Source organism: Tachyglossus aculeatus, chromosome 18 (assembly GCF_015852505.1).
Source record: "Tachyglossus aculeatus isolate mTacAcu1 chromosome 18, mTacAcu1.pri, whole genome shotgun sequence".
NCBI classification, from domain to species: Eukaryota; Metazoa; Chordata; class Mammalia; order Monotremata; family Tachyglossidae; genus Tachyglossus; species Tachyglossus aculeatus.
Window position 1 is genome coordinate 17,751,316 of NC_052083.1, and position 23,909 is coordinate 17,775,224.

The window sequence follows — 23,909 nt, forward strand, 5'->3', positions numbered from 1 at the left end:
GCTCTAGCCCTTCCCATGCTGGAGCAGGAGCTGATGAGAGTTCCGGGGTCATGGAGTAGAGGCCCTCCCTCACAGCTAGGACTTGTTGAAATTCCAATTACTTCATGTTATTGCTTTGCTTCAGGGCAAAATGTCTATACTGCTAACTTCATGTAGAAAAAACTGGTGCTAATGAATGAGGAAACACAGCACCACCTTGAATCAAGCCTAATCCACAAACTTGATATATGGGTTTCTGCCATTCCAACCTACGTATGACTTATGATATGAACTTTTTATCTTCTGCTGCTTTCACCGCTAGCCAACGGAGCTGTTTCACTTGGTCCTAGATCAGAGAGTTGCTGAAAGGAATTAAAGATGTAAAATTGTTCATGTTATGCCTCGCTCTAGGGGAAATAATTCAGTGATATTTGACAGTTCAAGTGAAAAATGCAGATACGTGGGAGAAGAAAGCAGATGTACTTGTTATATATGCTTGAAATGATCATGGTGTCTAGTTGGCCCTTGCCTGCAGACATCCACACCCTCATTCTGCTTCTCCAAAGATGTGGAAAGCTTGTATAGCATTTTCAGAAATGTATGTTATTATGGCCGAAGCATCTTGTACTCAAGGTACAAAAGATACCTGTGTGTCTGACTCAGATTCTTATTGCACTCTGTTCATTTTTATTTTTAATTTGCTCATTTTTGAGCCATCACCCTGTCCACCAAGGTGTACACTTAAAGGCACTGTTGAAAATATGGGTCTCTTTACCAGTCTTCAGCTACTGGAAGATGATAGACAAGGCCTTTACATTTTCAAGGTGCCACCGATTTATTCATCTCTTCATTTTTTTTTTTTACCTTTCTCATAGATATTTTTATGTATGTGTCCACCATTAGAGTGTGTGTTCTTTGTGGGCAGGGAACACATCGCTTTCTTATTTCTGGACTTCCTTAGTTCTTAGTACAGTGCACAACATCAAGTGGGTATTTAAGAAATATTACCTGCCCTACCACAGCACTTGGGCAAGTCACTTAACTTCCCTTTCCCTTTGTAAAATGAGGATTAAGAGCACTATGCGAGACAGGAACTGTGTCCAGTCCAATTATCTTGCATTTACCCTAGTGCTTAGTACAGTGCCTGGCATGTAGTAAGCACTTAACAAATAACAGCCCCCCCTGCCCCTGCAAAAAAAAAATGTAGGGGGCTGCAGAGACTATTCTCCTAATGCAGTAATTTTGCCAAGTGTCACCTATCTGCTTGCCCATCATAACTGTGGCAGATCCCTTGGGGATTCACAGGTCAGGTTCCTAACACCAGCGTCAGCTCCTTGGAGGGTTTCAGTATCATCATCAACCAGGAACCTATTGAATTGCTATTCTGTTCAGGGTGCATAGACACACATGCAGAGAAAACAGGCCAAGGAAGGATAAGGCATGTCCTCAAGAGGCCGACAGTCTAATGGAGACACTTGGAGAAAAGCACAAAGAGTTCCGGTAACAGAAGTAGGCACAGCGTCTTTGCAGTTGTGTAGGCATGCTGAAGTGCTGGAAGTGTGATTTGTTCTAGGGCAGAGGATGGGGAAGAAAGGGAGGGAGGAACCAAGGGAAAGTCTTCAGTAGTTCACGGATTGAGTCTTGTTCTCCTTCCAGGCCTGAGCCCTGTGCTCTGCACATACTGGAGATTCAGAATATACTGTTAACTAAGTCACGAAGGGGTGTCTGATTCTTCCACTTTATCCTTTGCTGCCCCGATGTAATTTTGCAGGACACTGACCAAAATCACTAGTTTCCCGGCCAAGGTTACTCACAATTGCCCGTTCTTCGGTTCTCGTTCGCAAAGTGATCTACATACAGAGTTGTACTAGGTATTTGAGTTAATGTTTTATAGATTTGGGTGCCATCTCAGTTGTCATTCTTAGTTTTTTATATGGTATTTGTTAAATGCTTACTTTGTGCCAAACTGTTTTAAGCGCTGACGTAGCTACAAGTTAGGTTGGACGCAATCCCTGTCCCTCATGGGGCTCACAGTCTAAATAGGAGTGAGAAAAGGTATTGAATCCCCATTTTAGAGTTGAGAAAACTGAAGCACTTCGAAATTAAATGACTCGCCTAAGGTCACACCCCAAGCAATTGGCAGAGTCAGAATTAGGGCCCAGGTCATTCATTCATTCAATCGCGTATGCTGAGTGCTTAGTGTGAGCACAGCACTGTACTAAGCGCTGGGGAAGTACAGTTCAGCAACAGATAGAGAAAATCCCTTGCCCATTACGGGCTCTTCTAACTTCCAGGTCCACTTTCTTTCCTCTAGGCCATGCTACTTCTGAAATACCATGAAACCCTAGGAAACAGAACCAGGTTCTGTCTCTCAAAGACATTAGAAACGTACTTCGGAGCTGAAGTATTTGGATGCATCAAACGGAAATTCCTTATCATAGGTTTTAATGCACTCCGTCATTTCACCACATCTCCTCACTAATCTACTACAGCGTAACCTGCACATTCTACTCCCCTGTAGCCAGCTTACTCACTGTGCCCCAATCTCGTCTATCTCACCGCCAACCACTTTCCCACTTCCTCCCCGTACCCTGGAACTCCCTCCCCCTCCATATTTACCAGACCACCACTCTTTCCATATTCAAAGCATAATTAACGACACATCTTCTCCATGAGTTCTTCCCTGACTAAGCCCTCTTTTTCTCAGCTTGCTCTCCCTTCTGCGTTGTCTATGTCTATGTACGTTAGACATTTCATTTTCACCCACCCCTAACCACTGAGCACGTATGTACAGACCTTTAAAATTATTTAGTATAAATTATGTATTCATATTAATGTCTGTCTGCCCCTCTAAACTGTAAGCTCACTATGGTCAGGGAATGTTTCTGCCAATTTTGTTTAATTGTACTTTCCCAAGTGCTTAGAACAGTGCTCTGCATGTAGTCAGTGCGCAATCAGTACCACTGATTGATGGATGAAAGGAGACGATTGTAGGCTTGATGAAAGGAACAGATTGTAGGCTGGAGTTATTAGGTGAATTTTGTGAGTGTTTTGGGAAAATGAGAGGTGTCCTGTAGTTAAAGATTCCATTTAACCAATAGCCAATCTGAAGGGCCGGAGCTTTATCAGGTTACAGAGAAGCCTTGGAAAACCAATGTAAATAGGATTCAGTATATGCAGAATTCCCCCTGAGGAAGGACAGTGAGGGGTAGACGTCCTGCTTAAACTGAGCAGGTTACCTCCTCCTCCCAAATAGAGTTTACCTGGAAAACTGTAATCTCCCAAGCACTTGGTGCAGTGCTCTATGCAGAGGAAGCGCTCAGTAAATACCACTGTTCGTTTAGTTGACTGACTCACGGAGAATCCAGGGGAATTGAATGCAGCTGTACTTCATTGATCTATTCCATACCTCAGGGTGGGCTCAAACATTTTGATCCTGAGGAAAATATCTGAGTCAATGGCCAACATTGCTTTAGAATTGGGAGATATCTGCAATTCAGAGGGTTAAGCTTTCTGTTGGCAAGTGCCATTCTAGTGAGTTGAGAAGCATAGAGGCCTAGTAGAAAGATCATGGGCCTAGGTTCCAATACTGGCTCTGCCACTTGCTTGGACAAATCATTTAACTTTTTTGTGCCTTAGTTTGCTCATCTCTAAAATAGAGATTCAGTATCTGTTTCCCCTCCTACATAGACTGTAATAATAATGACAATGACGGTATTTGTTAAGCGCTTACTATGTGCCGAGCACTGTTCTAAGCACTGGGGTGGATACAAGGTAATCAGGTTGTCCCAGGTGGGGCTCACAGGCTTAGTTCCCCATTTTACAGATGAGGTGACTGAAGCACAGAGAAGTTTAGTGGCTTGCCTAATGTCACACAGCCAAGGAGCGGCAGAGCCATAGTTAGAACCCATGTCCTCTGACTCCCAAGCCTGTGCTCTTTCCACTAAGCCACACGGTCTGTACTTGATCTGATTATCTTGCATTTTTCCCAGTCAATCACTCAATTGTATTTACTGAGCACTTACTGTGTGCGGAGCACTGTACTAGGCCCTTCCGAGAGAACCACACAGTAGATTTCATTCATTCAGTCGTATTTCATGAGCGCTTACTGTGTGCAGAGCACTGTACTAAGTGCTTCGATTTTGATAGGTGCCCTACTCACAGGGAGCTTTCAGTCTAGGAGACTGTACACAGTACAGTGCTTGACACACTATAAGTACCTCAACAAATCCCAAAGTTATTATTGCTTGTAAGTACTAAAATGCCCTGCAAACTGGACGGAAAAACGATTCCAAGCCCATACTGTAGCTCGGGATTTGGAAGAATGAAGCATGACTCGGGAGAGAAGGAGAGGAAGGTAGATTGGAAGGATTATGAATCGTATTATTTATGTTGTCCAATTGATTTCTTTCACCATTCCCTGACTCCAAAGTCTTTTCATGCTGGAACTGAAACAACTCTAGAAACTTGCTTCCTCAAGATCACTTTGAGCATGCTGAAAGTCAACTTAGTTTGGGCCTGTGTTCACTGACCTGCCATTGTGTACACGCTGGAAGATGGGAGGCTTGTTTCTCCTGAGACTATAGCTTCTACAAAACAACTGGAAACACTGTGACTACATGACAAACTATGTACCAAAACTACTTGAAAAGAAGTGGGCGGAAAATGGTCGTTGCTAATGTTGTCAAGAAGAGGGTATTTGTCTGTGACTGAAAACATGTCTCTTCTCTCTCCCATTCTCTGCTGCTCCTTACAGCCATTGCTATTCTAAAGGACAAGGAACCCGGGTCATTCATTGTTCGAGACAGCCACTCTTTCCGGGGGGCGTACGGCCTGGCGATGAAGGTCGCCACACCCCCTCCTTCAGTCCTGCAGCAAAACAAGAAAGGTATTGTACACCAGTTCCAGCATAAAAACCTCCTTGGAGGAGCCGAGGGTCGGGGTCATGAGAGAGGGAGAGACACCATTGGAGAGCAAAGTGCAGGGGTGAAAATGGAAGTCAAACTAGGGTACAGTTTGAAACAGAGCCAATCTGAAGGTTAAATTTGGCATCCTTCTGGGGCCTTTTCACAGCATTTTTCTCAAGCTTTTTTTGACCACGTCATTCAACCCATCTCTGCCTGGTTTGGTTTGCGTTAAAGTTTTTGACCCTCTGTATAATTGTAGGACTTTCCTTCAGTTAACCTCCATAGGTTTGGGAATCTCTCTTCCGCACATCCTTTTTCTGCTGGCTATCAGGGTTTTCATCAGTGCCCATTTCACTTCTTTCCAGCTGCTGATGTTTGCTAAAAGATGAATAAGAGTGTCATCTCTATGAGAGTAAGGATCATATCCTCTAACTATACTCTACTCTCCCAACTCAAAGTTAGCTATTCTTCAATAGATTGATTGACATTAATGGGTGGATTCAGGGATTTCTGAGTCTGGCATTTGGCCTCAGCCTTAGGTGTTTGTGCCAGTTGATGAACTTATATTGGTGTAACATTTTGGGACTGAAGCTGCATGGCCAGTGTTGTTGAGGGGTCACCTTCCAGTTGGCTTGTCTGCCTTGCCACTTTGCCCAACCCCAGGAGAATGCCCTCTGTAATAACTCCTGCATTTTATCACTTTGTAGAATGGCAGAGTCAGATGGATAGATTGAAGAGAAAGGACTTGGGAAATTCATTTTTTTCTTTTGCTTATTTGTTGCCTTCTTCAGTTCCATACTGTCTTAGTGCTTAGTACACACAATAAGCACTCAGTAAATACGATTGACTGAATGAATACTGTCTTAAAATGTGACTAGTCAGAGCCACTTAGCCACTCTGGGCTCTTCTTTCAGGAAGTTAATAATAATTGTGATATTTGTAAAATGCTTATTTGGTGCCAATCACTGTACTTAGGACTGGGGCAGATATAAGATAATCAGATCGGACATAGCCCTTGCCCAGATAGGGCTCACAGTCTTAAGGGGGAGGGTGAAAAGGTATTTAATCCCCATTTTATAGATGAGAAAATTGAGGCACAGAGAAATGAAGTGATTTGCCCAAGGCCCCAAAGCAGACAAGCAGCAGTACTGTGATTAGAACCCCTGGCCCATGCTCTTTCCACTAATAATAATAATGGTATTTGTAAGGCACTAACTGTCTGCCAAGCACTGTATTAAGCCCTGGTGGATACAAATAAATCAGGTTGGACATAGTCCCTGTCCCACGTGGGACTCACAGTCTCAAATCCCCATTTTACAGACGAGGTAACTTGAGGCACAGAGAAGTGAAGTGATTTGCCCAAGGTCACCCAGCAGACAAGTGGGGGAGCCAGGATTAGAACCCATGACCTTCTTACTCCCAGGCCCGTGCTCTAGCCACTATGCCATGCTGCTTCTCTCAGGTCACACAGTTTCCCTAACTTCCCGTGTCCTCTTTGTTAGAGAAGGATTTCCTCAGCCAGAAGTTCCTCAGCCAACTTCTGATTTGCCTTCTTATTTGACTAATAGACTTAGCCCTCCCTCTCTCATGGAGTTGCAGTAAAGTTTAACAGCATAGTTTTATTGAAATTGCTCTGAATTCTGAGGAAAAAATACATGTTTTACACAAGCTTAGGAATATTTTTATTAATATTAACTTTCTTTTTCCACTTCTTTTACTCTTTTAGTTCAGTTTATGTGAAAGGTTTACACACTATTATAAGTTCAAAGTGTGTCAGTTCAAGGAGCTATTCAAATCGGTACTGCATAATGGGCCGTTCTAGGATAAAAACAATTAAATGCGAATGCCTGTTCAGCAAACCCTCAGAAATTGAGATCCATTGCACTACCTCAAATTCCAATATCATGCTTACTTTTGTGTGAGGATTCATCTCAGGCAGAACATTGAGCTCTCTAGACTTTGTTCTGTCCTGGCCATCAGGAAGGTTCAGTTCCAGAAAAGCTGCCTGTGGCAAAACTGTGTCAGGCCTAAACATAAGAAGGAAGAATGAGTAGCTGAGCAAGAATGAGAGAAGCTGTTCTAAATCCACTCTTTGTGGAATTCCTGCATGCTGGTTTATAATAAACATCTGACAGTTTTGAAGAAGAAATAGAAAGAGCCCAAGGAATGAATGCATGTGGTTGAAGTGCTATATAGAAACTCAGATGGTGACATATAGAAATATTTTGCTATAAGGACAGTTAGGTTTCCATTATAGTATAGATGTGGGCTTTTTTGTCTCTCTGGGGGCCTCTGTCTCATTCCTCATCTTAAAAGAACAGTCTGCAGAATATTTCAAGAAACAAACCACAGGGCATCAGGATAGTTGGGTTTCAGAGGTTGCTTTAACTTTGTCCAATGACTTCTCTGCTTCAACTACCTTTATAGTTTGGCCTTTGGTTTCCAGGATCCAAGAATAGGTCCTAAACGGATCGTTTACCAAAGACCAACTGATGACCACAATGAGTCACTGTAACATCATATAACCATGGAGACAGGAAGCAGGGAGTAACTGTAAAGTTTCCTGAAATTAGGTCCTACACTCTAAAAGCCCCAGCCGGGCTGATTTTAAGTTGAAATATGTCTCCTCACCATTGGCAAACAGAATGGAGCTTTGCCAGCCCTTTAGTATGAAAGCAGGATGGTTTTTCCACGATTTTGTCACAAATGACTCTCTTCCTTCCTGCATCCAAGACTGCAAAGCTTTCACTGGGTTATGCATATTCCAACAATGCATATACTCTCTGAGTGTTTCCAAGACTTGAATCCCACAACTGGAATGGTGACATGATTTAAGCTTGCTTCGGATACGTTCCGAATAGAGATCATTTTTTAATCCTTAAATTGAAAGCGATATTCCTCTGATCATCATTTGCTTTGGCATTTTAGAGTTTCAGATTCGTATTTTGCAGCCATATAGCTGATTGCCATCAACATCAGTATGTATAATAAACAGACTTGAAGCACATTTTCTGAGGGTGAGATTATCACTGTGGTGGTCTTAGTTTTGATTCATTCATTCAATCGTTTTTATTGAGTGCTTACCGCGTGCAGTGCACTGTACTAAGCACTTGGGAAGTACAAATCGGCAACATATAGAGACGGTCCCTACCTAGGGGTTTGGTTTGGTGGCTTAGGCTATCATTTTTTTCTTTTGAGAACTTCTATATTTTTAAGCACAGTCATTTATTTTCATTATTTTAAGATCTATAGAAACTGTCCTTTATCACTTCATAAGCCCCATTTCTTTCCTACCTCCATGCCTTCAGCTGGAAAGAAATATGAGCATAATAATATCCTCTCTCCTAATAATTATTCCTTTTATTATTAGTATAACTGTAATCATTACTGAGTGTAAGACTGTCCTTTCTCCTAGCTTCCGACTCATTTCTATAGTGTGGGCTGCTGAATATAGCCAAGAGGATCTCCGTTCCTGACAAAGCCTTGACTGTGTTCCACACTAATATTTCTTCTAGGAATTGTGGTACTCTGCACAGCGTCCTTAATACGCAGACCGTCATCACATCTCTTGGTAATCATTTATCATGACTTGTTCTTTTGCTTTTATCACAGCTGGAGATTTGGCCAATGAACTTGTCAGGCATTTTTTGATTGAATGTACCCCTAAGGGAGTGCGATTGAAAGGGTGCCCGAATGAGCCATATTTTGGTAAGTTCTACAAATACGTCTTTCTTTCTAAAAGCTATGAAAGATTAAGATGCAATTTTCTTATTTCCGAAAAATGGATTCAGACCATTTTTGAATGGAGGTAGAGCCACCTGGGGCTCTGTTACATTGGGTGGAGTTGTTTGGAAAGAAGTGGTTTCTCTAAAATTGTTTTCCTGAATCCAATTTTTTTTTTCAATTATCCACAGGGAGCTTGACAGCTTTGGTGTATCAGCATTCCATCACTCCTTTGGCCTTGCCTTGCAAACTGCTCATCCCAGACAGAGGTATTTTTTCTGGAATCCTCATGCCCCATTTCAGGAGCTTGTTTTCTCCAGGACATAACCCCTAATTTTCAAGTTAGAGGGATTTCACAAGGTTCAGTGAGGAAAGTCACAATTAAGCCTTTTGTTCTACTTAGGACAGGATTATAAAGAGTAGCCTGTGACACTCACCTCCGGGCACTCCACAAAATTGAGGCCCAAATTCTTTTCTCCTTCTGTTCCCCTGGAATGCCCCTGTAGAATCCCTGAGTGCTTTGCCATATAGTTGACACTCATTAATGCCATCGTTATTGCTCAGAATGGCCAAAGTTCAACCATGCCACATTTTCACATCCAGACCAGGAAGTGAAGGAATTCCAATTTCTTCCCACTGGAAGAAACCCTGCTTCCAACTGTGGAAGTGGAGAAAGAAAAAAATGCCTAAGATGAGGCATAAGGTCCTGTCATAAGGTCGAAAATGTTTTTGCTTTGAATTAGAAGGTTTCTACACCCACTCATTAACATAGGGAGGCAGTGGGGCCAACCGCAGAGCAGAAAACCATGTGTTAGGAGACCTGATAAATAGTTCCAATTTCTCCACTGGTCTGCTGTGTGATGTTCAGCAAGTCACTTTAACTTCTCTGTGCCTCATTTTCTTCATCTGTAGAATGGGGATAAAAATCCCTGCTCTCTCTCCCTCATAGAGTGGGACAAGAACTGTGTCTGCTCTGACCATCCTGTTTTGAACCCAGTCCTTAGCACAGTTCTTGACACACAGTGAGTGCTTAGTAAATATGACACACACATACACACTCTCTCACATACACATACTCACTCCTGTTCTCACCCTCTTTATGCACATTCCCCTCAAACACAAACATACTTACATACACTCACACCTGGGTATAATAATAGATTTTCACACATTCTGTCACACATACATACCAAGACAAAGATGACAAGTTTCTGGTGGTGTGTTGCATTGGCAGGGTCTGTTGCCACATAATAATAATAATAATAATGGTATTTGTTAAGCGCTTACTATGTGCGAAGCACTGTTCTAAGTGCTTGAGGGGATACAAGGTGATCAGGTTGTCCCATGTTGGGCTCACAGTCTTCATCCCCATTTTACACATGAGGGAACTGAGGCCTAGAGAAGTTGAGTGACTTGCCCAGTCACACAGCTGACAAATGGCAGAAGGGGGGTTTAGAACCCATGACCTCTGACTTTCAAGCCCGTGCTTTTCCCACTGATCCACGATGCTTCTAAGGACGTCTTCTTACACATCAAGGACTGTGTAAGCTCCTTGTGGGCAGGGAACATGTCTAGCGTCTTTATTGTATCGTACTCTCTCAAGTCCTTAGAACAATGCTTTGCCCATAGTTAAGTCCTCAGTAAATACCATGGGTTGACTGATTGATTGACTGATTGTGGAGAGCCCAGGGGTTGGTGAAGTCAGTAGTTTGATGACTCTGTCAGCCTCATGTCCACTGAGAACCTCTGCCACTAAATCTGCAGGGAAAAGACACAAGCGATCAAGTAACTCATCAACTTCCATGAGCTCTCTCTCCCCCAGTAACATGGAGTGATATACCCCTGAGCCGTTGTCTTCAGAGGCAACCGTTACTTGCCAGGTGTCCAGCACTGTTCGAAGCACTGGGCTAGATACAAATTTATCAGGTTGGACACAGTCCCTATCCCACATGGTGCTCTTAGTCTCAGTCTCAGAGTCTTTTCCCCTTTTCCTACCCAGCTCTTGCTCTCCTTTTTCTTTAAATTTCCCCCCTTTTCTGCTTTCTGGAAGCCGATCCTTCCCTCACCTTCCCTCACCTCCTCTTCTCTCACCTCATCTGAAGTGGCTTGAAGAGTCAATTTAATTCAACGCCCAGATCGGCTCTGCCTGCTGGCTCCAACCATTTCTTTTGTGCTTTTTACAGATCCAATAGAGACAATGGCGGAAACGTCACCTCAGACTGCTGCAAATTCTGCAGCCGAGCTGCTTAAACAGGGAGCTGGTAAGTGCCCTCAGCCTCTTCCTCTGATCTGCACTGGGCTATCTGTGGCCACAGCAGATTTGGGGCGGGATGGGAGGGAGTGACGAATGGAAACGGGAAGGTGGAAATGTCGTTCATTTTCATGAAAATCAGGCTCCGGCAGACAGCACACTATATTTCCATCAAATTCCAGGGCTTACAGCTTACAGACTCCTGTACAGTGCCCTGCACACAGTAAGCGCTCAATAAATATGATTGAAAGAAAGAATGAATGACTGTCCCTCAGAGACCAGGCTTAAGATAAACAGGGGGTTGACTCCAAGGAGTTTCCATTTTTTTTTTTTAAACAAATCTACTCCATTTGATTTTTAAGAAAAATTCTCTATCAGGGTGGTGGTGTGAGGCAGGAGCAGTGGGAGCTATGGAACCGCAGAGGATGGTTGTCCATGTCCAGTGGCTCCCAGAAAAGACTCGCTATTCGGCATTCCTCAGCTCTCCTGAATTCCTACCGTGTCACACAGCTCGGGGGAGCTGAGGCAATTCTGGGAAATGGAAAGAGCTGACCGCCCCCAGCCCGTTTCCTTTCGGAGATAACGTGCTAAATAGTTGCATTTCAGCTGTTCCATCTGGATTGGGGCACAGCTGCTTTTCACCAGCTAGCGGACGGTCACTACATCTTTCCAAGCTCCGTTCGTGAGCGTGGTGCCTTGGGTCTTTGAAACCTTCAGTTGTAGTTATTCTGTTTTGAATTGAAAGTCAAATTTGAGCATGAATATGGGAGTTGAGCGGAGGAGCTTACTAGCAAGTCAGCAGTATAAAACACTAGTATTTCCTGTCCCTGAGTGATGCTGAATTATAAATGGCTTTAAAAATACATCCCCTGTGATGACTGGAACATGGTGAAGATGAACAAGATGAAGATTGTGAGCCCCCCGAGGGACGTGGATCATGCCCAATACTCGTCTTTGTATTCTCTCCCAGTGCTTAGTACAGTGCTCTGTAACCACTGTAGGCACTTAATAAATAGTATTCCTACTATGAAATTTCTTTAGGTTTAAGTTCCAGAATCTCTGCTAGGGTTTTTAGGGGCTGCAGTGATATATCAAAGATAAAGCCAGAGAGGATGGCATGAAGATGAATAATTTTAAAATGTGCCAAATAACCCCTTCAGAAAGCATCCCACCAAGGTTCATTAGATTCAGTGGAAACCTAGTATTTCTTGTGAGCCCCAGCTGGGACAGGGTTTGGGTCTGAAATCATTATCTTGTATCTACCCCAGGCCTTAGAACAGGGCTTGGCACTTGGTACGCCCTTAATAAATACCATCATGGCTCAGTGGAAAGAGTGCAGGCTTGGGAGTCAGAGGTCATGGGTTCGAATCCCGGCTCCACCACTTGTCAGCTGTGTGACTTTGGGCAAGTCACTTAACTTCACTGGGCCTCAGCTGCCTCATCTGTAAAATGGGGATTAAGACTGTGAGCCCCACGTGGGACAACCTGATCACCGTGTATCCCCCCTGCGCTTAGAACAGTGCTTCACACTTAGTAAGCGCTTAACAAATACCATCATTATTATAGAGAAGCAGCATGGCTCAGTGGAAAGAGCACGGGCTTGGGAGTCAGAGGTCATGGGTTCTAATCCAGGCTCTGCCACTTGTCTGCTGTCTGACTTTGGGCAAGTCACTTCTCTGTTCCTCAGTTACCTCATCTGTAAAATGGGGATTAAGACTGTGAGCCCCACGTGGGACAACCTGATCACCTTGTATCCCCCCCAGCGCTTAGAACTGTGCTTTGCACATAGTAAGTGCTTAACAAATGCCATCATTATTATTATTACCATTATTATACATTTTGAAGTTAAAAAGTGATGCCAGAAGGCATGTTTGTATTTGGTTCTCTTTATATGTCTCAGCAGTTCCTGTTTGAAATTGAGTTCCCCGGATCATTTCAAATTATTTTTCCAATCTACTGTATTTCCTAAGGGTGTTCTTCAGATTCTAGTTTACACAGTTAAGCTGTGTGGTAAACAAAACACTAGTCCAATGACCTTACCTCATCTTTGCCAAAAACAAGGAATCTTTTTAGGGAAAAGAAGTGATCCTAGAACACCATCCACATTTTATTCATTCATTCATTCATTCATTCATTCAATCAGTCGTATTTATTGAGTGCTTACTGTGTGCAGAGCACTCTACTAAGTGCTTGGGAAGAACAAGTCGGCAACATATAGAGATGGTCCCTACCCAACAACGGGCTCACAGTCTAGAAGGGGGAGACCGACAACAAAACATGTAGACAGGTGTCAAAACCGTTAGAATAAATAGAATTATAGCTATATGCACATCATTATGCATATAGCACATATATGCACATAGCTATATGCACATCTTTTAGACTGTGAGCCCACTGTTGGGTAGGGACTGTCTCTATATGTTGCCAACTTGTACTTCCCAAGCGCTTAGTACAGTGCTCTGCACACAGTAAGCGCTCAATAAATATGATTGATTGATTGATCATTAATAAAATAGAGTAGTAAATATGTACAAGTAAAATAAATAGAGTAATAAATATGTACAAGTGCTGTGGGGAGGGGAAGGAGGTAGGGCGGGGGTCAATGGGGAGGGGAAGAGGAGAGAAAAAGGGGGGCTCAGTCTAGGAAGGTCTCATGGATGAGGTGAGCTCTCAGTAGGGCTTTGAAGGGAAGAAGAGAATTAGTTTGGCGAATGTGTGGAGGGAGGGCATTCCAGGCCAGGAGAAGGACGTGGGTCAGGGATCAATGGCGGGACAGGGGAAAATGAGGCACAGTGAGGAGGTTAGCAGCAGAGGAGTGGACGAGAGTCTAGTCCACTTCTCTTTCCTCACAAACTTGTAGCATGTTTCAACTTACTTAGTGGCCTGACGATTTTGGTGACTCATGGTATATGTAAGAATGAGAAATGCTTTTTGTTTAGGAATTTCTACAGAGCAATGATGCCCTGGGGCCAAGACCAAAGACCTTTTCGTGAAAGAAATGTGAAAAATGAGATTGCTTTCTCTTCCTAAATGAACATAAGTCTTTGCCTAACTCTCTTTTATATTATTTTATAGCTGTCTTTTATATTGATTCTTTTCTGTCCCTCTTTGCCCGTGGGTTAATCAGCCTTTGGGTGGTCATGTGGCATGAAGAAGTTTGAGAAAGAGGATTGTGACCGAACACACCTTACTACAGCTTTACAAACCACCGTCATCGAAAGTTTACCCATTTCCTTTTCTTTTCCTTTTTTATAATTCCTTAAAATCTGTTCCTTCTCCTTTTCTCAAGTATCAGCGAGGCCCAGCAGTAAAACGAATATGAATTGTTCGTATTTCAGAAACGTACAACATGTGCCAAATAATTGCATTTGGGTAGATTTCATCTTTCACTGACCTAAATGGTATTTTCACCATGTTGTACGTTGTACTGAATGAATGAATTTGATTATCTCATGTTTCATTTTTTAGACTCTGGTTTCCACAGTTATTGTGCCAAATAATTGCATTTGGGTAGATTTCATCTTTCACTGACCTAAATGGTATTTTCACCATGTTGTACGTTGTACTGAATGAATGAATTTGATTATCTCATGTTTCATTTTTTAGACTCTGGTTTCCACAGTTATTGTGCCAAATAATTGCATTTGGGTAGATTTCATCTTTCACTGACCTAAATGGTATTTTCACCAATAACTGTGGAAACCAGAGTCTAAAAAATGAAACTTGAGATAATCAAATTCATTCATTCAGTCGTATTTCTTGAGCGCTTACTGTGTACAGAGCACTGTACTATACGCTTGGGAAGTACAAATCGGCAACATATAGAGACAGTTCCTACCCAACAACAGGCTCACAGTCTAGAAGGATGTGATACAGCAAATTTAAATTAATCAACCATCAACTAAAAGTGGTAGATTCATTCATTCATTCATTCAATAGTATTTATTGAGCACTTGCTGTGTGCAGAGCACTGTACTAAGATGAATGCTATTGATTGGAGGGGAAAAACTCCATTTTATAGATTAGGAAAGGAAGAATTAAAGTTAATGCACTTTCCATGTCTTTATGGGGCCAGGCATCGATTTTACAAGAATCTTTTCACAGAAAATTATATTTTAGGCTCAAAGCCAAAAATCTATAAGTGGAATTGTGTCATGCACATGGAACTAAATTTTTTGGATCTATGAAGCACTCAGCCTGTCCCACGTAAACCAGAGGTTAGCATGGGGTACGTAATCAGCCTCAGGAAGGTTGAGTCTTTTCATCTTCCAGATGCTTGTCCATTCTAAAATCATCCAAAGCCATCCAGACTACATCCTGCCCTCTAGACTGTAAACAACACGTGGGCAGGAAATGTGTCTACCATTCTGTACTGTCCTAAAGATTTAGTACTGTGTTCTGCATGCAAAAAGCACTCAATAAATATGATTGATTGATTGATTGATTGATTGGCTGATTGAATAATCTCAGGGAGTTCAAAACCTTGACAGGTTGTTGGTGGGTTAGGGGTAGAGATTCCATATAGTCCCCCACATCCCACATAACCATTTGCCAATCACATGGATTCCCGAATCCACTGGTAAAAACTCAGTCCCTTCTGCATCATCTATGCACATGGTTCTGTGACTTTTTGAGCATTTGGTATTCTCCCCTCAGTACTTATATACTCATTATGTACTTATTCCCAGCAGTATCTCAAGAGATCTCCTGCCTTCTCTCAAATCCACCCCCTCTACATGTGCATCTGACCCCATCACTTCACACCTTATCAAAGCACTTGTGCCCCCTCCTGCTTCCCTCCCTGACAACTGTTCACTCTCCAATGGCTTTTTCCCCACTGCTTTCAAACATTTTCATGTCTCCTCTGTCCTAAAAAAACACCTCCCTTGACTCCACGGCTCCCTCCAGTTATCACTCCATCGCCCTTCTGCCATTCCTCTCCAAACTCCTCGAGTGAGTTGTCTACACCCGCTGTCTCCAGTTCCTGTCCTCCAGTTCTCTCCTTGACCCCCTTCCATCTTGTTTCCACCCCCTCCACGCCACAGAAACCGCCCTCTCAAAGGTCACCAGTGATATTCTTCTTGTCAATTCCAGTGACCTCTACTCCACCCTTATCCTCCTCAACCTTTCAGCAGCCGTTGACACTGTCGACCACCCCCTTCTCTTGGAAACGTTATCGAGCCTCGGCTTCACTGACAATGTCCTTTCCTGGTTCTCCTCTTATCTCTCTGGCTGTTCGTTCCTAGTCTCTTTTGAAGGCTCCTCCTCGGCTTCCCGCCCCGTAACTGTCGAAGACCCTCAAGGTTCAGTACTAGGCCCCCTTCGATTCTCTATTTACACCCATTTCCTTGGAGAAGTCATTCGCTCTCATGGCTTCACCTTTCATATCAGTGCTGATGATTCCCAAATCTGCATCTCCAACCCTGATCTCTCTCCCTCTCTGCAGTCTCGCATTTCCTCCTGTCTTCAAGACATCTCTACTTGGATGTCCTCCCGTCACCTCAAGCTTAACATGTCCAAAACAGAACTCCTTATCTTTCCACCCAAATCCTGTCCTATCCCTGACTTTCCTGTTCCTGTAGAACGCACAACCATCCTCCGTGTCTCACAAGCCGGTAACCTTGGTGTTATCATTGACTCCTTTCTCTGATTCAACCCACATATTCAATCTGCCAACAAATCCTGTTGGTTCAACTTTCACAGTATCATCTCATACCTGAACCACCATAAGAGATTCCTTGCCAACATTCTTCCTTCCACCTCTTACCGTCACCCTTCGCATGGCTCTCCCACTCTCTTCCATCACACTTACCATATGACTTCTCTTAGACACTCTGCTTGACTCACTTCCTCGATGAAGTCTTCCCAGGTTAACCTCACCTAGTAAGTCCTTGTATTTAAAAATATTTCTGAATGCCTGCCAGTTGCATGTATATCTTTCTGACTTGCATCCATTTTTATTGATTTGTATCTATCATGCTTACTCCATTGGATTTTAAGGTATTTGAAAATAGTGGGACCATGCCTTTTCTTTCTCTTGTTTGGTCTCATAATTCCGATTCAGATTGGGTTTTGGGTGTTATCATTATTGTATTTGTTAAGCGCTTCTTATGTGTCATACACTGTTTTAAGCACTGGAGAAATTACAAGGTACAAGATACAAGATCCCTTTCCTCACTGGGTTCACAGTCTGTTCTCAATAAATATTTTTAACTGTTAAGTACCAAGATACTGTATGTTATTATTTCAAGTGATTCTAGGAGTCTATCCTCTAGTGATAACATTGACAAAAACCCTAGGTGATGTAAACACACACACACACACACACCACCACACACCCCTTTTTACTTTTTCCCCACCTGTAGAACTTTGCTCTTATTGGGTATGCAAAGCAAACACAAAGCTTTCATCATTCTATGACTCTTTAAAGTCTGAAACCTCCTTGGCATTTAGTACCTTTATTACTAAATGCCAAAGAAATTTCAGACTTTAGGAAGTAATTAAAGTACCGGGAGGGGAATTAATTCACACCAGCATTATTAGGAAAAGGAGGATTTTGACCATTAAAATTTCCACTTGGGACGAGTTGTGATTTTTGGAGTGATTAGGTTATAACTTGCATCAGGGAATTATGAACAGTATTTCCTTCCTCTTCTTATCATTTCTGTGTGTGTGCATGTGTGTGTTTGGTAGCAGAATTGAGAAACTCTAAGTAGGATAATTTTTTCCAAAGAACTAAGAAAAGAAACTGCTACAAATAAGGAAAATTACTGACAACGATGATATAGTATATTCAGTGTCTTCTTTGGAAAATAAATTGAATGCAGCAACTATAAGTAACTAGGTTATTTCATTTGATATTCATATACTTGCAGGGAAGAAGGGAAAACTTCTGTTAACTGAAAATTTGAAACCCAGAGGAATGAAGAGAAAGTAAAGCAGAGGGTTATACAAAACCATCTTTATTTGCCTCTTGGGAGGAAACATTCTTGATATTTTGCCAAAGAAGTGAATGGCTTAGTTCAATTTACTGAACTTTAGCCACAGTCTGGCACTGTTAAGTATTTGTGAGCTGACCTCACTCACACACACACACACACACACACACACACACACACACACACACACACACACACACACACACACAAATCCCCCAAGCTTCTGTTACAGCGGTAGTTTTTCAAGTTAAAAGGGAGGTTTAGATTCTTTAACAGCCTCACTTTTATCCTTCCAAGTTTCATTTCCAAGAAGAGATGGCTCAATTCAAAGAAACATGTTTTGACAGTAACGGGTGAAAAGCATAAGACGGCAGAATGAGCAGAAGTAATTAAAATGCCATCCTCAGCGGAAGCCAAAGTTAACCCGTACATTTCCTGTCTTTGCTCTACAGCCTGCAACGTGTGGTACTTAAATTCCGTGGAAATGGAGTCTCTCACTGGTTTTCAAGCAGTCCAGAAAGCCCTGAGCCTGACACTGACGCAAGACCCCCCGCCCATCTCTACCGTTGTCCATTTCAAGGTGTCTGCCCAAGGAATTACACTAACTGACAATCAGCGAAAGTAAGTACTTGGCCAAGGTTCAATGTCTGGATAGTGCAGATGATTGCTAATTTGTCTTTAGACTATGGAGTGATGCGTTTCAGGGTTAGGTTTATGTCACCCGATCATCTCTGCACCAAACAGAAACAACTTGTCCCCTCCCAAGCGCTTAGTACAGTGCTCTGCACACAGTAAGCGCTCAGTAAATACCATTGATTAATTGATTGAATGGCGTGAAGGCAGACCCATCAGCTCTCTCCATCTGTTTGTGAAAAACCAAGTTACATAGTGGGTGCTCAGATTACAGCTTTCTGAATTTAATGAATCTCCATATATCTAAGTGTATATAGAGTCACCCCAGGTTGTGGAGTTGGTAACTGGTTTGCTTTTACGCTACGTTAACCTCTATTTTTGTTCCAGCTTCTTAACCTAAAACCAAGGGTTTATCTGTATTCTCTGCATATGTTCTTGGGTTTATGTCTGCCTGGGGAAAACGGTATTATCCACCTGTTCCAGAACATGGGCTAGTGGATAGAGCATGAGCCTGGGAGTTAGACGGTCATGGGTTCTAATCCCGGCCCCACCACTTGTCTGCTGTGTGGCCTTGGGCAAGTCATTTCACTCTGTGCCTCAGTTACCTCATCTGTAAAATGGGGATTGAGACCGTGAGCCCCATGTGGGGCAGGGACTGTGTCCAACCTGATTTGCTTGTATCCACCCAAGTGCTTAGTACAGTGCTTTGCACATAGTAAGTGCGTAATAATAATAATAATGATGGTATTTGTTAAGTGCTTACTATGTGCAAAGCACTGTTCTAAGTGCTGGAGGGATACAAGGTGATCAGGTTGTCCCACGTGGGGCTCATAGTCTTAATCCCCATTTTACAGATGAGGGAACTGAGGCACAGAGAAGTTAAGTGACTTACCCAAAGTCACACAGCTGACAACTGGCCGGAGTCGGGATTAGAACCCATGACCTCTGACTCCAAAGCCCGTGCTCTTTCCACTGAGCCACGCTGCTTAACAAATACCGTTATTATTTTTATTACCGTTAATTGTGAACAACAGAATGCATGGTTCTGTTGACCTAATTTTGTTGGTGGGTTTTCACAGCTCTTATCCTAATTCATTCATTCATTCATTCAGTCGTATTTATTGAGCGCTTACTGTTTTTAATATATTTGTAGGTTCAGGCCAATCCATTCATAGTTTCACAGTTGAAATACAACCTGCACAATGCGTGGCGCATCTTTAAATGAAATACGAACAATGCTTTTTAGAGCTTGTAAATTATTAGACATGGGTTTAGTAGTAGTAGTTATAATAATAGTGGTACTACTCATAGTAGTAGATTGTAAACTCCTTGTCTGAGAGAATCATGTCTACCAACTCTCCAACTCTACTGTATTGTACTCTCCCAAGCACTTCAGTGCTCTGCATGTGGTAGGGGCTCAATAATTACCATTGATTGGGCGACTGATAGTAGTAATAGCAGTGCAGTACACTGTACTAGATGCTCGGAAAATACAGAATAATGAAGTATCCGGTTCCCTCCTCAAAAGGAACCCCCACTGAAACAGGGGAGACAAACATAAAAATATTTTCAACTAAAGTGGTCCAAATGAATGAATTAAGCAGACCTGTATGCAGTCATTTGTTCAGTTGTATTTATTGAGTACTTACTGTGTGCAGAGCACTGTACTACGTGCTTGGAAAGTACAACAATGTTAAGGAAGATGACAATAAATTATTAAGTGTTAGAGTAGGTTGAAGAGAAATTGGAAATGCTTTGATTTATACTAATAGTGCCTAAACACTGTTTTTGTTTCTCACTTTTTTCTTTCCTCTTACCAGACTCTTCTTCCGAAGACACTATCCAGTCAACACTGTCATTTTCTGTGCTCTGGATCCACAGGATAGGAAGTAAGTCATCAGGAAGTGTTATCTCATATGAATTTTTTAAACTATAGCCAGGAAATGCCAAAATAACTAACACATTTTGTTTCCCATTTTCTGCACATTCAGGTGGATCAAGGATGGCCCTTCTGCTAAGTAAGTTGGTCTTAGCTCTTTGCATTTCTTTATGGGGTCCTGTTCGTTTTTTCTGGAGGCATAGAATGGGGGCAAGGACTTTATTCAGCAGTATTTGGTGACAGGTTGCATCTTGACCGAAAGACAGGTTCTGTTTCTTTCTCACGTTCGTTTCTTCACCATCCACACCCCGCCATGACCCTGGGTGGTTATGCTATTTGGCCTTATCAGGGTCAGTTTATTCAAATGTCTTTCCTTCTGCCTTTACCTCTTTCAGCCTAGTGACAGCATTATCAGAACAATGATGATGTTTATTATGAAGTTCTTGCTACATACCAAGCGTCGTCCTGAACGTTGGGGCCGATAATTAGATTGGATAAAGCTCCTGTTCTACATGGATCCTCGGTCGGAGAGCAAGCACAGGGATTTTAACTCTGTTTGGCAGATCTGCGAACGGAGGCACGGGGAAGTGAAGTGACTTGCCCCAAGTTCGCACAGCAGGGAAATGGTGGAGCCGGGACTAGTACACCAGTCTCCTGACTCTGCGGCCTAGTGGAAAGAGCATGGGTTTGGGAGTCAGAGGTCGTGGGTTCTAATCCTGGTTCCCCCACTTGTCAGCTGTGTGACTTTGGGCAAGTTACTTGGGCTTGGAGGAGTAGGATGGAGTAAAGGCAGATGGATTTGGCAAGGAGTTAGTTGGTGACCGTTGAGAGTGTGGTTTCTGTGGAGTGAAGGGGATGGAAGCCAGACTGGAGGAGATCAAGGAGAGAATTGGAGAAGAAATGTTCCCCCTTTTGTTCTCTCTCATACTTAGACCGCAAGCCCCACGTGGGACCTGATTATCACCGACCCCAACACTTAGTACTGTGCTTGGTATAGCCCGGTCTAGGCAGGGATTGTCTCTCTTTATTGCTGAATTGGACTTTCCAAGCGCTTCGTACAGTGTTCTGCACACAGTAAGCGCTCAATAAATACGCTTGAATGAATGAACATATTAAGCACTTAACAAAAAAAAATTATTATTATTGTTATTGTTATCATTAGCTTTACAATTATTACCCTGTCTCCCATTACCATGACACAGGTTGCAGCCTGCCTCCATTCTGGCTGACAGGGAATAGAGGGTGTTTGAGATGGTGTGGTGTTCTTTTGTGTCCAAATGGAATCATTCAGCCCAGTGAGTTGGGCCAGGCTGACTTAAGGGAGATCATAAAATCATTAGGTTCTGACTGTCTCAGACCCTTAGTTGATTCCAGCCATACTTCGGGGTGTCTGGATGTCGATGTTATTCCTTTGGTTCAGCTACCCAACTGTGCTTAGAGCAGCCCCCATGGTTACTGGCCCCACCAGTGCCTTCACATTTTTTTTCTTAGCCATCAACCACTCTGACGATCTGCAGCTGTGACTCAGGTTACCACAAATAGTCCTTTCTGGGAGGTTCCTAAAATACAGCATAGCTGAGTCCAGAACTAGTCATCGCCAAAGGCCAGGAAAATTTTGACCACTCCCTCTGCTCCTTTTTTGTGTTTTGGGGAACTAAGGAGAGTTTCATTTTTCCCTCTGTCCACAATCCAGAAAGTGAAAACTATGATTGTGTTTGGCCTATTAAAATGGTTGCTGGAGAACAACAAATTCAGAACACAGTGATTAAAGATTTGAGGACATTTTGAAAAATAGAATGGAGTCAGGTTGTTCATATGTGTATTTGGAACTAATTTGCAGCTTCTTGAGTATAGGAATCATGTCTACCTACTCTAGTTTACACTCCCAAGTGCTCAGTACAGTGCATTGCACAGAGAATGTGTACAATAAATACTACTGATTGATTGACTGGATAGAGTTAAATGGAGAAAGTGCAGTATACCTAAGAGATTACCTTCATCAAATGACAATCTAACATTTGGAACACAGGTATCATTGACACTTGGAAGATTCTGAAACAAACTCTCACTGACTTCTATATTTGGAGTATGGCTTTATCTTACCCACTCCCCTAGACCACCACCTAAAACCTTTCCAGGGCAGGTCTGACCTGGGCTTTCGGTTTTCACTTTACTAAGAGTACTGGTCTACACAGAGTGCTTCTTAAGGTCCTTAGAGCAAAGTCTAGATCCTTCAGAATAGCTATCTTCATTTCCCAGGAGGATTTTTCCTCCTGGGCTCTGACTGGCCACCATCAAATATTTTCCTCCCAGTAACAAGATGTTATCATAATCATTATAGTAAAAATAAGAAGGATAATACTGTGATATTTTTAAGTGCTTACCTTGAGCCAGGCACAGTGCTAAGCATTGTGGAAGAAACAAGATAATCAGGGCAGATGCAGTGGCTGTCACACTGCGGGGCTCACACTCTATGGCTACTGCGGTGATGCTGTCATAACTGTCAGTGTGAGTGGCTCCAGCTAAATTCTCGTTTTGGGTTTCGGGGGCTTTTGTGTGAGCCCACCGTCTGATAAAAGCAAGTCAGATTGTTCAGGTGATGTGAGATCCTCAGCAGTCTCGTTAGTGGCCCTCTCAGTTTCTGTGGGAAGACCAACCTTCGTTATATCCGATAATCCCAAGGAAAGCGGCTTGATGTTGTATCTGGGGCCTGGCTCAGATAATAAGTTAACTGTCTTCAGTTCACTAGTGCGGTGGGAGACTCCAATCGATCCATTTCATGCGGGTCTCAATTGCTAAGACCCTCAGAAGCACAAAGATCCCTGAATGTAAAGGGTGGGGTGAGGGCCTTTTATTACAGGAGGAATGATCATAACCAGGACTCTGAAAATTGGAGTGAAAGTCTACGTGATTCATTTTGGATATGCACATCTCTCCTGAGGTCTAATTTTAGAAAATGCAGTCTAGATAATAGGTTCAACTTTTACAAGAAAATAATTAAATGTGACTATTCATTTAAGCGGTTTCCCTGATTGACAGTTTTTTTAATAACTTGAGCCAACTAAATAAAGTAAAGGAAGAGAAGATGAGCCCTGAATTTTGATCCTCAATATTGTGGTCTTGATGTCGATAGTTCCTTAATATTACCTATGTGTTATTCACATCTCTTTTCAATTCATAAATTGTTTTTCATTCTTTGTGGATTTGGGGGGGTAATGTAATTCTTTGAAAACCAAATTTTTAACTTGAAGAACAGCTGTCTAGTTGCAGATCAGTTTTTCAAGGATTTAGGGCTCATTTTCAAACCAGTAATTCAGGTGTACAAATTAGCTACAACCTACTTAGATGCCATGATTTGATATGCCAGATTTTATTTTTACTCTCAGTTGCTACAGCATAGGCATATTGTGTTTCAGTGCCACTCAGTTGCTGTGCCCGCTTCTGGCAAGCATGGTGGCGGATTCAAACAATTCCCTGGATTTCACCATGCCTGGTGGTCTCTCTGTTCTCTCATTCTGGTTCCAGCTAACCCAAGGGGGATTTTCTATTTGTACTCTTTTGTCAAACTTCAGTCGAGTCGGGTGGAAAATATTAATTAA

At 42.6% G+C, this 23,909-nt stretch overlaps 1 protein-coding gene across 2 annotated transcripts in view; it reads left to right on the top strand.

Annotated features, from left to right (window-relative positions):
• The window catches only part of TNS3 (tensin 3), a 201,155-nt gene that overhangs the window by 171,994 nt on the left and 5,252 nt on the right, over positions 1 to 23,909 (top strand). For both annotated transcript variants that reach the window (XM_038760159.1, XM_038760158.1), the window contains 7 exons: positions 4,736 to 4,867; positions 8,499 to 8,594; positions 8,801 to 8,878; positions 10,793 to 10,870; positions 18,251 to 18,419; positions 20,252 to 20,320; positions 20,423 to 20,449. In XM_038760159.1, the coding sequence (XP_038616087.1) occupies positions 4,736 to 4,867; positions 8,499 to 8,594; positions 8,801 to 8,878; positions 10,793 to 10,870; positions 18,251 to 18,419; positions 20,252 to 20,320; positions 20,423 to 20,449 (649 nt within the window). The remainder of the gene's footprint in view (positions 1 to 4,735; positions 4,868 to 8,498; positions 8,595 to 8,800; positions 8,879 to 10,792; positions 10,871 to 18,250; positions 18,420 to 20,251; positions 20,321 to 20,422; positions 20,450 to 23,909) is intronic.